At 52.4% G+C, this 11,448-nt stretch overlaps 2 protein-coding genes across 3 annotated transcripts in view; one reads left to right on the plus strand and one right to left on the minus strand.

Annotated features, from left to right (window-relative positions):
• Window positions 1-8,453, plus strand: part of LOC106805408 (multiple epidermal growth factor-like domains protein 8) — a 9,608-nt gene extending 1,155 nt beyond the window's left edge. The window contains exons 2-10 of the mRNA XM_014806981.1: window positions 1,166-1,343; window positions 1,714-1,903; window positions 2,102-2,310; window positions 3,095-3,340; window positions 3,585-3,602; window positions 3,818-3,927; window positions 5,544-5,701; window positions 6,264-6,371; window positions 6,447-8,453. Coding sequence (XP_014662467.1) covers window positions 1,166-1,343; window positions 1,714-1,903; window positions 2,102-2,310; window positions 3,095-3,340; window positions 3,585-3,602; window positions 3,818-3,927; window positions 5,544-5,701; window positions 6,264-6,371; window positions 6,447-7,151 — 1,922 coding nt within the window. The 3' untranslated portion in view covers window positions 7,152-8,453. The remainder of the gene's footprint in view (window positions 1-1,165; window positions 1,344-1,713; window positions 1,904-2,101; window positions 2,311-3,094; window positions 3,341-3,584; window positions 3,603-3,817; window positions 3,928-5,543; window positions 5,702-6,263; window positions 6,372-6,446) is intronic.
• LOC106805434 overlaps window positions 8,442-11,448 on the minus strand; it is a 4,218-nt gene continuing 1,211 nt past the window's right edge. Inside the window, exons 2-6 of one of the 2 annotated variants that reach the window (XM_014807014.1) lie at window positions 11,117-11,369; window positions 10,801-10,870; window positions 10,372-10,422; window positions 9,653-9,799; window positions 8,442-8,647 (exon numbers count right to left, since the gene is read on the minus strand). In XM_014807014.1, coding sequence (XP_014662500.1) covers window positions 8,580-8,647; window positions 9,653-9,799; window positions 10,372-10,422; window positions 10,801-10,870; window positions 11,117-11,299 — 519 coding nt within the window. In that variant the 5' untranslated portion in view covers window positions 11,300-11,369 and the 3' untranslated portion in view covers window positions 8,442-8,579. The remainder of the gene's footprint in view (window positions 8,648-9,652; window positions 9,800-10,371; window positions 10,423-10,800; window positions 10,871-11,116; window positions 11,370-11,448) is intronic. The other variant, XM_014807015.1, reaches the window with a different exon arrangement.

The raw sequence follows: 11,448 nt of genomic DNA on the forward strand, positions 1-11,448 counted from the left end.
AAGGAGGGACCGCGGCAGGACGCCGTCTGCCTGAAGTGCGCCAACAACACGGACGGCGACCGCTGCGACCGCTGCCTGCCCGGGTTCTTCCGGCCCGACACGAACCGCACGCTCAGCTGCCTGCCCTGCCAGTGCAACCTCCACGACGACACGTGCGACGCCGACGGCGGCCTGCACTGCGACTGCCACAACAACACGGAGACGCCGGCCTGCGACAAGCAGAAGGGCTCCTGCTATCTGTTCCAGGTAGAGTCGCGGAGAGGGGGGGGCGCTGCGGCTGCGCGCGGTTGTGTTGCTGTTTTGTTACTGTGTTTCGCTCGAGGTAGCGTGGTCGCTCGCTGTCTCGTCCTTATTGTTGTAATCAATTGTGTTGTTCTCGTTGCTATTGAGAGATAGAGAGAAAGAGACAGGGGAGGAGAGAGAGATAGATAGAGACAGAGACCGAGAGGGGAGAGAGATTCTCTTAATAAATTCCTTGTTGTCGTAGCAGGTGGGGTAGCTGGGATTGGGTCAGTACTGCGCACGACTGCAAATTGCATACTGCGCTTCTCTCCGTGCAGGACCTAAACCTGCCGCTGTGTGAGTTACCGGGAGGAATATCTCTAGCAATCTGCCGCAGGTTGTTGCATTTGCTGCGTCAAGTGGTTTGTTGTGAAGTGCCTCGCCTTCCCATGTATCATGTGTGTTGAGAGCAGGCAGTGAGAACGTATCGTGTCGTGTTTGCAGTGCTCTCGCTGTAAGGATGGCTTCCTCGGCCAGCCCGTCGAAGGCAAGCAGTGCTACAAGCAGATGCTATACGACAGAGGCACCTACTGCTTCGATCCTTTCACGCAAGGTAAGCAGAGTACAATACCTCCGGATAAATTAAGGTAAATACGTCAGTGGGGGTCGTTGTTACGATTCTTTCACCGAACGCACGTTATTTTGCATGGACGTGGGTTTCTCGGCTACCATTGCTGTCGGGAATGATTTCTCAACTGAGTCTGGATCCTCGCACGATACTTCGTTTAAGTTCGTATAAGTTGTTTTTATCATGTTTATTCGGTATCACGCGGGTGTTCTCTGCTCGCAATACGTGTCCTATAACCCCATCCTCCATCTGTACATGCGTGCGTGTGTGTTTCTCTATCACTACACCTCGATTGTCGTCGTCTCTCGCCCGCAGACGGCGGCCGCAACTGGACGGACACGGTGACGTCGGAGGCCGAGTGGACGTTCTTCTCGTGTCCGGCGGAGGACGAGTGTGTCAACAACCACCACACGTGCAACACGGAGCGCGAGACGTGCGTCGACCGGCCCGACGGCTTCACGTGCAACTGCAAGGATGGCTACACCCTCGACAAGTAGGTGCCGTCTCGAGGTCTATAATAGCTGAGGAAAGAGGGTGTGTGGTACTACCTTGGGAAACGGTGTGTGTACAAGGTTTATACTAGCTGAAGAAATGGTGTATCCTCAAGATTTAGTCACCTCAAATTGTATTCACATGTTACTTCACATTTTTATTAGTCTATATTCCTCAAATTCTAGACAGTTAAATCGTGTGTGTTTTTTAATTACTCGTCACCACACTGGCATGTCTCACATAATTTTTTTTCACGTGTTTTGTGTAAATTTGAGATGATACCTGTTGTGTACATACGAGTACAGCTTTAAAATATGGGCAAGTGAGAGAGTGAGAGGGACAGCTGGAGACTACCATTGTTTGTGTTACAGGGGTGGTACGTGTCAACCGCAGTGTGACAACGGGTGTGACCACGGGACGTGCGTCAAGCCGAACGTCTGCCGCTGTTTCTTCGGATTCGTCGGCGCAAACTGCAGTTCCGTGTGCGACTGCAACGGGCATTCAAACTGCAAGGGAGTGAATGCGCTCGACACGTGCCTACAGTGTCACAACAACACACAGGTATGACGCAACTCGCACGCTAACGCATGTGTGCTGGCTCACATGCACGCATAGACGAGTATGCTGCAATAACAGTATGCCGATGAAAAACTGAAATTGAAGGAAAAGTTTTTTCTCTTTTTTGAGTAAAATTTGTTTCTGCAGTTGTTTAAACACGAGTTCTCATTACATTACGCATTCTCGTTATGACTTCTTTAGGGTGACAAGTGCGAGAAGTGCCTGAGGTACTACGTGGGCGACGCCAAGAACAACGGAACGTGCATCTCCTGCTCGTCGTTCTGCCACGGCCACGCGTCCAAGTGCCTCAGTGCTGACATCTATCACAACAACTCGCTGAGAATCTTCACGCTGAACGGAGACCTGGACCTGGTGGCTGTGAGTGTGTTGCCTCACGACGAGACACTTCTGTTAGCGCCGCGCATATATTACACACCGCGCACTTGCCCCGCCCGCGGGGCACACTGCACGGCACAGCACAGCCACACATGGCGCCAAAAGCTCGTTCTGCGCCATGCAGTCATGGGTCGACTCGTGCGAAGATATGCGCGTGTTTTGTCGTTGAGAGATCTTGGGATCATTTGCGCATCATTGCAATCATTGGCACACAAATTCATGGTGTCCGCTGCTTGAGGTCGCTGCTACTTCTCACCGTTGTTTTTCTGAACAGCGAGGCCTCCTGTCTCGTCTTATCGATTTTGTATAGATTGCTATTGTTTACGGTATTTGTACTGCTATCGTAAAAATCGTGTCGACTAACGCTTTCATCGCTATCACCGTCTCTCTCTCTCTCTCCTGTCCTCTCTCTCTCTGCTCTCTCTGTCTCTCTCTCTCTTCTCATCTGCTCTCTCTTTCTCCCTCTCCTCTCTCGGTCTCTCTTTCCTCTCTCTCTCTCGTGCTCTCTCTCTCTCTCTGTCTCTCTCTTCTCTCTCTCTCTCTCTCTCTCTCTCTCTCTCTTTCTCTCTCCAGATCATCTCTGTAGCTCCACGCTGCTTCCGCGATTGGCGATGACTAATTCCGTGTCTCTCCTCGCTTCCTTCTCTCTCTGTCTCTCTCTCTCTCTTCCTCGTCGCTCCTCTCTCGTCGTCTCTCTCTTGTCTCTCTCAGTCATCTCTGCTTGATGGCTCAGCGCGTGCTTCCGGATTGCGATGACTAATTCCTTCTCTCTCGTTCTCTTCTCTCTCTCTCTTACAGTGCGAGGCGCGTGAAGGAAGGACCCGCAGGAGGCCGTCTGCTGAAGTGCAACAACACGGACAGGCGACCGCGTGCGACGCGCTGGCTGCCCGGTCTTCGGCCCGGCACAACCAGGCACGCATCAGGCCGCCTGCCTGGCCAGGTGCCCTCCACGACACATGCCGACGCCGACGGCGGCCTGGCACTGGCGACTGCCAAACAAAGAGCGCCACCTGTGCCAGCAGAGGGCTCCCTGCGATCTGTCAGGTAGAGGTCCGGAGAGGGGGGCGCTGCGGTGCGCGGCGTGTGTTGGCGTTTTGTTACTGTGTTCGCTCGAGGTTAAGCGTGGTCAGGCCGCCTGTCTCGTCTTATTGTTGTAATCCTTGTGTGTTCTCGTTGGCTAATATGAGGCGATAGAGGAGAAGGAGACAGGGGCGGAGAGCGAGCTAGATAGAGACCGAGACCGAGAGGGAGCAGAGAATTCTCTAATAAATTCCCTTGTGTCGCGCAGGTGGGGTAGCTGGATTGGGTCAGTACTGGCGCACGGACTGCAATGCATCTGCGGCTTCTCTCCGTGCAGGACCTACCTGCGCTGTGTGGAGTTACGGAGGAATATCTCTGCATCTGCGCAGGTTGTTGCATTTGCTGCGTCAAGTGGATTTGTTGTGACGTGCCGGCTTCCAGTGTATCATGTGTGTTAGAGCAAGGCAGTGTATAACGTATTCGTGTCGGTGTTTTGTGCAGTGCTTCTCGCTGTAAGGACGGCTTCTCGCCAGCCCGTCGAGGCAAGCCGTGCTCCGAGCAGATGCCGTATACGACAGTAGCACACTACTGCTTCGATCTTTCGAAGCAAGGTTAAGCCAGAGTACATACCTCCGGATAAATTAAGGTAAATACGTCAGTGGGGTTCGTTGTTACGATTCGTTTTCACGCGACGGCAGCGTTATTTTGCATGGAGTGGCTTTCTCCGTCCTCGCTACCATTGACTTGTTGGAAGTGTTCTAACTGAGTCTGGATCCTCGACGATACTCGTTTTAAGTTCGTATAAGTGTTTTTTTATGCATGTTTATTCGTATCACGCGGGTGTTCTCTGCTCGGCAATACGTGTCCTATATACCGCCATCCGTCGCACTGTCATGGCGTGCGGTGTGTTTGCTCTATGCAATAAACGGAGAGTGCACGCCGCAGGGCCCAACCTCATGCTGCTAATATCCCATACATGATGTTTGATGCTTGCATTACGTTTTGCTGTTACACCCTGCGCTGTATGTCCATATTTCTCGTCGACTACCAGGAGCGTGAGCGCGCGCAGGCCCCAACCCTCTGCTCGCTAATATAGATATCTGATGTTTTGCTTGCATTACGGTTTGCGCTGTGAACCCCCGTCTGTACGTTATTTATTCTGTCACACAGGAGAGTTGCATGCGCGCGCGCAGGCCCAACCTCTGCTAGCTAATATCCATACATGATGTTTGGCATGCTTGCATTACGTCGTACTGTAACCGCCCCTGTCTGGTACCTAATTTTATCTGTCACTACAGGAGAGTGCGCAGGCCAACCCTGCTGCTAGCTAATATAGGCTACATGATGTTTGATGGCTTGCATTACGTGTACTGTAACCCTGCCCCTGTCTGTACATATTTATCTGTCACTACAGGAGAGTGCAGCGCGCGCAGGCCCAACCCTCTGCTAGCTAATATACATACATGATGTTTGATGCTTGCATTACGTGTACTGTAACCCTGCCCCTGTCTGTACATATTTATCTGTCACTACAGGAGAGTGCAGCGCGCGCGGCCCAGCGCCTCTACTAACTATAGTACATAGCTGATGTTTGATGCTGGCATTACGTGTACTGTACCCGCCTCTGTCTGGACATATTTCTCTGTCACTAGCGGAGAGTGCGCAGGCCCAACGTCTGTAGTCTAATTACATACACGATGTTTGATGCTTGCTTACGTGTACTGTAACCCTGCCCCTGTCTGTACAATATTTATCTGTCACTACAGGAGAGTGCAGCGCGCGCAGGCCCAGCCCTCTACTAACTAATATACATACATGATGTTTGATGCTGGCATTACGTGTACTGTAACCCCGCCCCTGTCTGTACATATTTCTCTGTCACTACAGGAGAGTGCGCAGGCCCAACCCTCTGCTAGCTAATATACATACATGATGTTTGATGCTTGCATTACGTGTACTGTAACCCTGCCCTGTCTGAACATATTTATCTGTCACTACAGGAGAGTGCAGCTGCGCGCAGCGCGACCTCTACTAACTAATATACATACATGATGTTGATGCTGGCATTACGTGTACTGTAACCCGCCCTGTCTGTACATATTTATCTGTCACTACAGGAAGTGCGCAGGCCAACCTCTGCTAGCTAATATACTCATGATTGTTTGATGCTTGCATTACGTGTACTGTAACCCCGCCCCTGTCTGTACATATTTATCTGTCACTACAGGAGAGTGCAGCGCGCGCAGACCCAACCCTCTGCTAGCCGGACGCACGATGTTCTTTGCCGTACAGCCGAGCTACAAGAACGTCGACAGTCGCGTAACGATCGACGTCTCCGACGGCGCCGTCGACGTCTACTTCGCGCAGACGGAGCACCTGTTCGAGGTGAGGTGGCGCGCGGGGGCGTGTCGTACATCCCCCCCCTTGTGGCGAGAATCCCCCCTCCGCTGTACATTGCGCGTGTGTATGGGCATGTCTAGCAGGACTCGTCATCGTGAGTGTGACTCGGATTTGATCTGCATTGCCCATGCGTAATGTAGAAGGGGGCGTTTGCTCTAGGGTGGAGTTTTCGTGTATGTTTTATTTTATTTATTTTATTTTCGTTATATTTTCTGCGTATATCGTAGGTAATTAAGCCGGCAGCGTTGCGGCTTCGTTGCTGCTGTTTCCAGTCTGGATTGCAGGCAGTCCATGTAGACGCGTGGCAGTTTACGTATGCCAGAGAGGCAGATGGGGAATGATCCGAGATGGGAGGGGGAAGAAGATACACCGTAAAAACGAAGGTCTTTTTTGACACGGCCGAACTGCCCCGTAAAACGAACACGATCTGGATGACGTCAGCTATTATCCACATCGTATTATAACCATGATAATTGCAGAGTTAACGTGCTCGCGTAGATCTCATTCTCAATGCTCACACGTCTGTCTCTCCCCATCTCTCGCTCAGGTGCACACGGACAACGTCACGGGCATCCAGCACGTCGGCTTCAACAGCGACTACCTCGTGCTGCCGTACGACGAGGAGGCGGCGACGCGCGACGACGCGGGGGGAGGAGGGCGCTACCGTCGCGGCGCGCGGCGGGCGCCGCTCGAGTCTCGTCGCGCCGCGGCCCGCTTCTGGCTTCGCGAGCGCACGGCGCGGCCCTACCACGCGTTCCTGACGCTCGCCTACCGCCGCTTCGTGCTGCTCGTCACCGACGTGCGCTACCGGCTCGTGCTGACGCTGCCCTACCGCGTGCACCGCCTCGAGAACACACGCTTCTTCGTCGTCGTGCGCGGCCGCGCCGCCGCCGGCAGCTACGGAAACCTGTTCTTCCGGCAGGACCAGCCGCACATCGACCTGTTCGTGTTCTTCTCCGTGTTCTTCTCGGCGTTCTTCCTCTTCCTGGCGCTGTGCGTGCTCGCCTGGAAGGTGAAGCAGGCGTCGGACGTGCGGCACGCGCGACACATGCACGCGATGCAGATGGAGCACATGGCGAGCCGGCCGTTCGGACGCGCGACCGTCTTCGTCGACGACGACGCCGACGACGACGACTACGTCGTCGCGCTGCCGCCAAAGCGCAAGCGGGACCGGCGCGGCGGCGCGCCACCCGAGACGCTGCCGCCGGCCGAAGAGCGCCACCTGGCGGCGCAGCCCGTCGCGCTCGAGCCGACGGACGACGGGATCGCGGCCGTCGGGACGCTGCTCCTGCGGCTGCCGGGCGGAGACTGCGCACCGGTGAAGATCTGCCTCGGCTCGAGCCTCGTGACGATGCGCGTCATGTACCCGGCCAGCCAGCACCACCCCAAGTACGGTGTGCGCTCGCGCACCGCCCGCAATCACAGCTACGCCTAGCCGGCGCCCCCTGCTGTACGCTCAGCCGGCGCCACCTGCCGGAGACTCGGCCCCGGAGTATGGTGTGCGCTCACGCGTAGCACGCAGTCACAGCTACGCCGAGCCAGCGCCCCCTGCCGTTCACATGGCCAACGCCCGACGTTACGTCAGACTCGACTCCCCCTGGTGGCGTCTGCAGTAGTGCGTAGCTCCCCCTGCTGGCTTCTCAACTCCTCAGCTGCTCTTTCGTCACACACCAGGCGGAGAGCATTTATCGGGATAGCCGTGTCGTTTTTACCGGGAGCTTGTAAATTTGTTCATCTTTTGCGATCCCTTGCGATCGACGGAGCCTCTTGTCCCGGCGGTATTGGTATATATCGCATAGCACTCTCGGCCTAGCCGACTGCCGGCCGATGGCTCGCGCCGAGTGTGCGTTCACTTGTTTTCTTGGCGCAAGTCGGCGTCGAGAGCGGCCGGCCTAGCTTATAATTACGCGTGCTCAAGTATGTGATACTCAGCTTTTTTTACTCAGTGTTTTATTGCCAATAATGCGTTCAGCGCTCGTTAGACGTATGACGGGGAATCGTGGAGGGGGAAATTACGGAGGTGTGTGCGCGTGGAAGGGCGTGGAGGTAGCTTTGCTGGCACGTCGATGAAAGCGACACCCTCCTCGCGTGGCTTACAAGGACAGCTTGCTTCACGCCCGCGCTCTCGTGCCCACCACACATGCTAATGTATGTAAGATGAGCGGGGGAAAGGTGGGCGGCGGAGGGTGAAGATGCTCACAGTCTTAGGTGAGGCTTTCGGGGTGATGGGTGGGAGGGAGAGGGGGGGGGATAGCATAATTGTTGGCAACGAAGTTTGTTGCATCGTGGCTGTTATGAATGTTATTCTCTGTGAAGGACAGGGTATTTGTTGCGGGCAAGGCTGCATCTGTGGGTCATGTTCCGTTGCCGTTCTCTGCTTTGACGATCCTGTTAAGCTCACGTAAGAGCTTCATCAAAATAAGACATATTAACTCTATCGATATATGCGTTCCCGTGTTTTTCGTGAAAAGTCCGTCTATCTCGGCTTGTTGTGTCGTGGTCGTATTTTACTGTTTTATCGTGTCGATATTATATGTCGTGGGATGGAAATATCAAGGTACAGAGCATTTTATTGTTTTGGATAATTTTTTACACGTATGTTCGGCATGGAAGATGTGCTAACTGCGTGTATATATGGCCGTCGGTGGCATCACACATCCCTGAATGTATGTTTTACGCTGTTGTTCTGTAAATATGTATAAAATTACAATATAAAGTCTCGTCATAACTTTGCTAACCAACTGCGTTCGAACGTTTATTGTTACGTCGTTGCTACGCGAACGGCTGTGCTGTTGCTATGGCGTACAGGCGATGATGAAAGCTGATTGGATCTGGCAGTGTCGGTGACGTCATGGTTACACTGCTAGTGACCGTTCTTGCAAGGTTGAACAGCCCTTGTCGTGGTCGCTATGTCGGGAAGAGCCGACGGTACTGTGGATATAGCACATTCGATATCAGTTAGCAAAACCCGCACACAGGAGCCACTATAAACGCGACACATAATGTAAGGAAATTCGCACACGGCAGAAGGCTCTACGAGTAAGTAGTTCACGTGATATAAATTAACAAACCTCGTACGTAGCGAAAGGAGCTATGGATATATTACGTAATATTACGTAATTATAGACATTGTATTTGCTACCAAAGTCTTCGTATTTGTGTACTCCCTATCGTGTCGTAGTGGAGCATTTAAACAGCCATTTCGTGAAATTAATAGGCAATAGTGAGTACACAAACATGAGGACATGTAGTAAATGCAAGTACAAAATTTCCCGGCTATCATTTAATTAATTATTAAAACAGCCCACGCGCCTCTGCCCAAGCTACGCCTGTGCCGAATCTACGCCTCTGCCCAATCTACGCCTCTAGCCCAAGCTACGCCTCTGCCCAAGCTACGCCTGTGCCGAATCTACGCTTCTGCCGAATCTACGCCTCTAGCCCAAGCTACGCCTCTGCCCAAGCTACGCCTGTGCCGAATCTACGCCTCTGCCCAAGCTACGCCTCTGCCCAAGCTACGCCTCTGCCCAAGCTACGCCTCTGCCCAAGCTACGCCTCTGCCCAAGCTACGCCTCTGCCCAAGCTACGCCTATGCCCAAGCTACGCCTCTGCCCAAGCTACGCCTGTGCCGAATCTACGCCTCTGCCCAAGCTACGCCTGTGCCGAATCTACGCCTCTGCCCAAGCTACGCCTCTGCCCAATCTACGCCTCTAGCCCAAGCTACGCCTCTGCCCAAGCTACGCCTCTGCCCAAGCTACGCCTCTGCCCAAGCTACGCCTCTGTCCAAGCTACGCCTCTGTCCAAGCTACGCCTCTGTCCAAGCTACGCCTCTGCCCAAGCTACGCCTCTGTCCATACATAGCAGCCGACAACGGTGTACGTAACACCGCGCGTCAGTCATGTTAAGAACTGAGGCGCTGTCTGTCTGACGTGCTGCTACCTATGCCACGCGTTGGCCCTCCTCCCGGACGATGGCCGAATCGCGTGCATCCGATGGGTTTACCGATCTGCGGCAGCGATGCCGGGTTCCGGAAGTTATCCCGGTACGTGCATTCGGAGCTGTACAGGACTTCCGGGTTACCGCCAACTGCAATAGAAGCTCATCCCGTCGACGCCTCACGTTAAATGTGTATACTGGCAGTTTGCACGAGGAAAGTGCTTCTAGTGGAACCCCGCCAGTCAAAGAAACCACTTATTATACACATATTGCGCTACGAACACGAGGGCCAGCCACCTGGTGGTTATACACCGTACCGCAGCGAGGGCGTAGTGATGTTTAGGACGTTGGGCTTGGAACGAATTAGACAATACAATTTAGAATAAAGATCTATCTCCGATCAACCATGGACAACAGCGGTTGTCCTCCTCAGCACTACGCCACCGCTCTCACTCCCAGACGTTAAACCACCCAATCAACCAATAATTTTTCGATCTCATTTTGTCGATGAGGAGTCGGGATGGGATAGCAATGCCCCACAGAAACCAAGCAATTGGTCTAAGCAAAAGCAAAAGTCTAAATGATACTGGCCGGCGCCTGTTAAAGATTACTGGGTGGACGCACCATGTCAAATCATGCATGAATCAGTACAAACAGTGAGATTCTGCCAGATACTGAGTTGAATGCCGTAATTAATTAATTAAATAACTCAAGTCCATTACCATTCCGCTTTAGAAACTGATGTGCGGGTCCAGAAGTGAAGTTTGTCATATCTGTCAACAGAACAACCATTTACGCGAAAATACGCTTTAATTACGCGAGTAGCTTTTAATGCTTCGCCTTAATGCTAATTGTTAACGCTTTGCTACATGTCTTCTACATTGATTGCCATCTGCTCTCTATATAAATTTCATCGTGTCTCGTGAAACCTGTTCCTTGCCAACATTGCATGTCGACTGTGTTATACCCCTTAATGAACTTATCAGCGTATGTGAGTTAATTTTAGTGCAGTTATTAATTTATTATAGAGTAATGAATGAATCGATCACAATGGGAATTGGCTGAAAATACTCCTGAGTAACGCCGTGCGTGTTTCATCGTAGAGTCCAATCTCTATCAGTCGCGTCATCACCATCATAATATATACGAACCCAAATGCTTTAGCATCGATGGAAACCGTCTATAAATCTTTGAAAAGTCAGGATGCCAGATTTCAAACGTCTGTAAAGCGCCAAAATATGTTTAATATGTATTGATATATGACGAATTTTTCATCATCTCTTATTACAAAAGGCAAACAAAAACAAATAATAGATCCAATCAAAGCCTTTCCCGGCCTAAGCATAGATATTACAACAAAATTTGATTAAATGCGAACATATCCCACGTCAATACCCCCAGAAGCGCATGCATAATATGATATATTGCGGTTGCACGCATATTGCGGGTTTTCCCCGACCAGCGCACCTTCCCCTCCCTGTTGTACGGACTCTGATAGACCAGGCCCATCGGCTGCGGGTTACAGCGGCGTGTAGGCGACAGCACTCTCAGCGTCGTCATCTCCGTCGTCGGCGGCGACGGCTTCGCCCCGAAGTCGCGTAACGTCGTCGTACGCGGTCGCCGGAACTGACGCGTGTAGACGTTGGCCATGGTCGACGCGGTTGTCTTGGTTACGCCGAGTGAACGCAGCTAGAAGTTAGAGCGCCTATAGTCACCAGATCTAATATAAGGAATGAAATAGAAATGTGTCACTGTGCCATCTCTATATTATTTGTGCGCGAATATATAAATAAATATAT

The sequence above is a fragment of the Priapulus caudatus genome, unplaced genomic scaffold (genome assembly GCF_000485595.1).
Source record: "Priapulus caudatus unplaced genomic scaffold, Priapulus_caudatus-5.0.1 Scaffold113, whole genome shotgun sequence".
Classification (NCBI taxonomy): domain Eukaryota; kingdom Metazoa; phylum Priapulida; class Priapulimorpha; order Priapulimorphida; family Priapulidae; genus Priapulus; species Priapulus caudatus.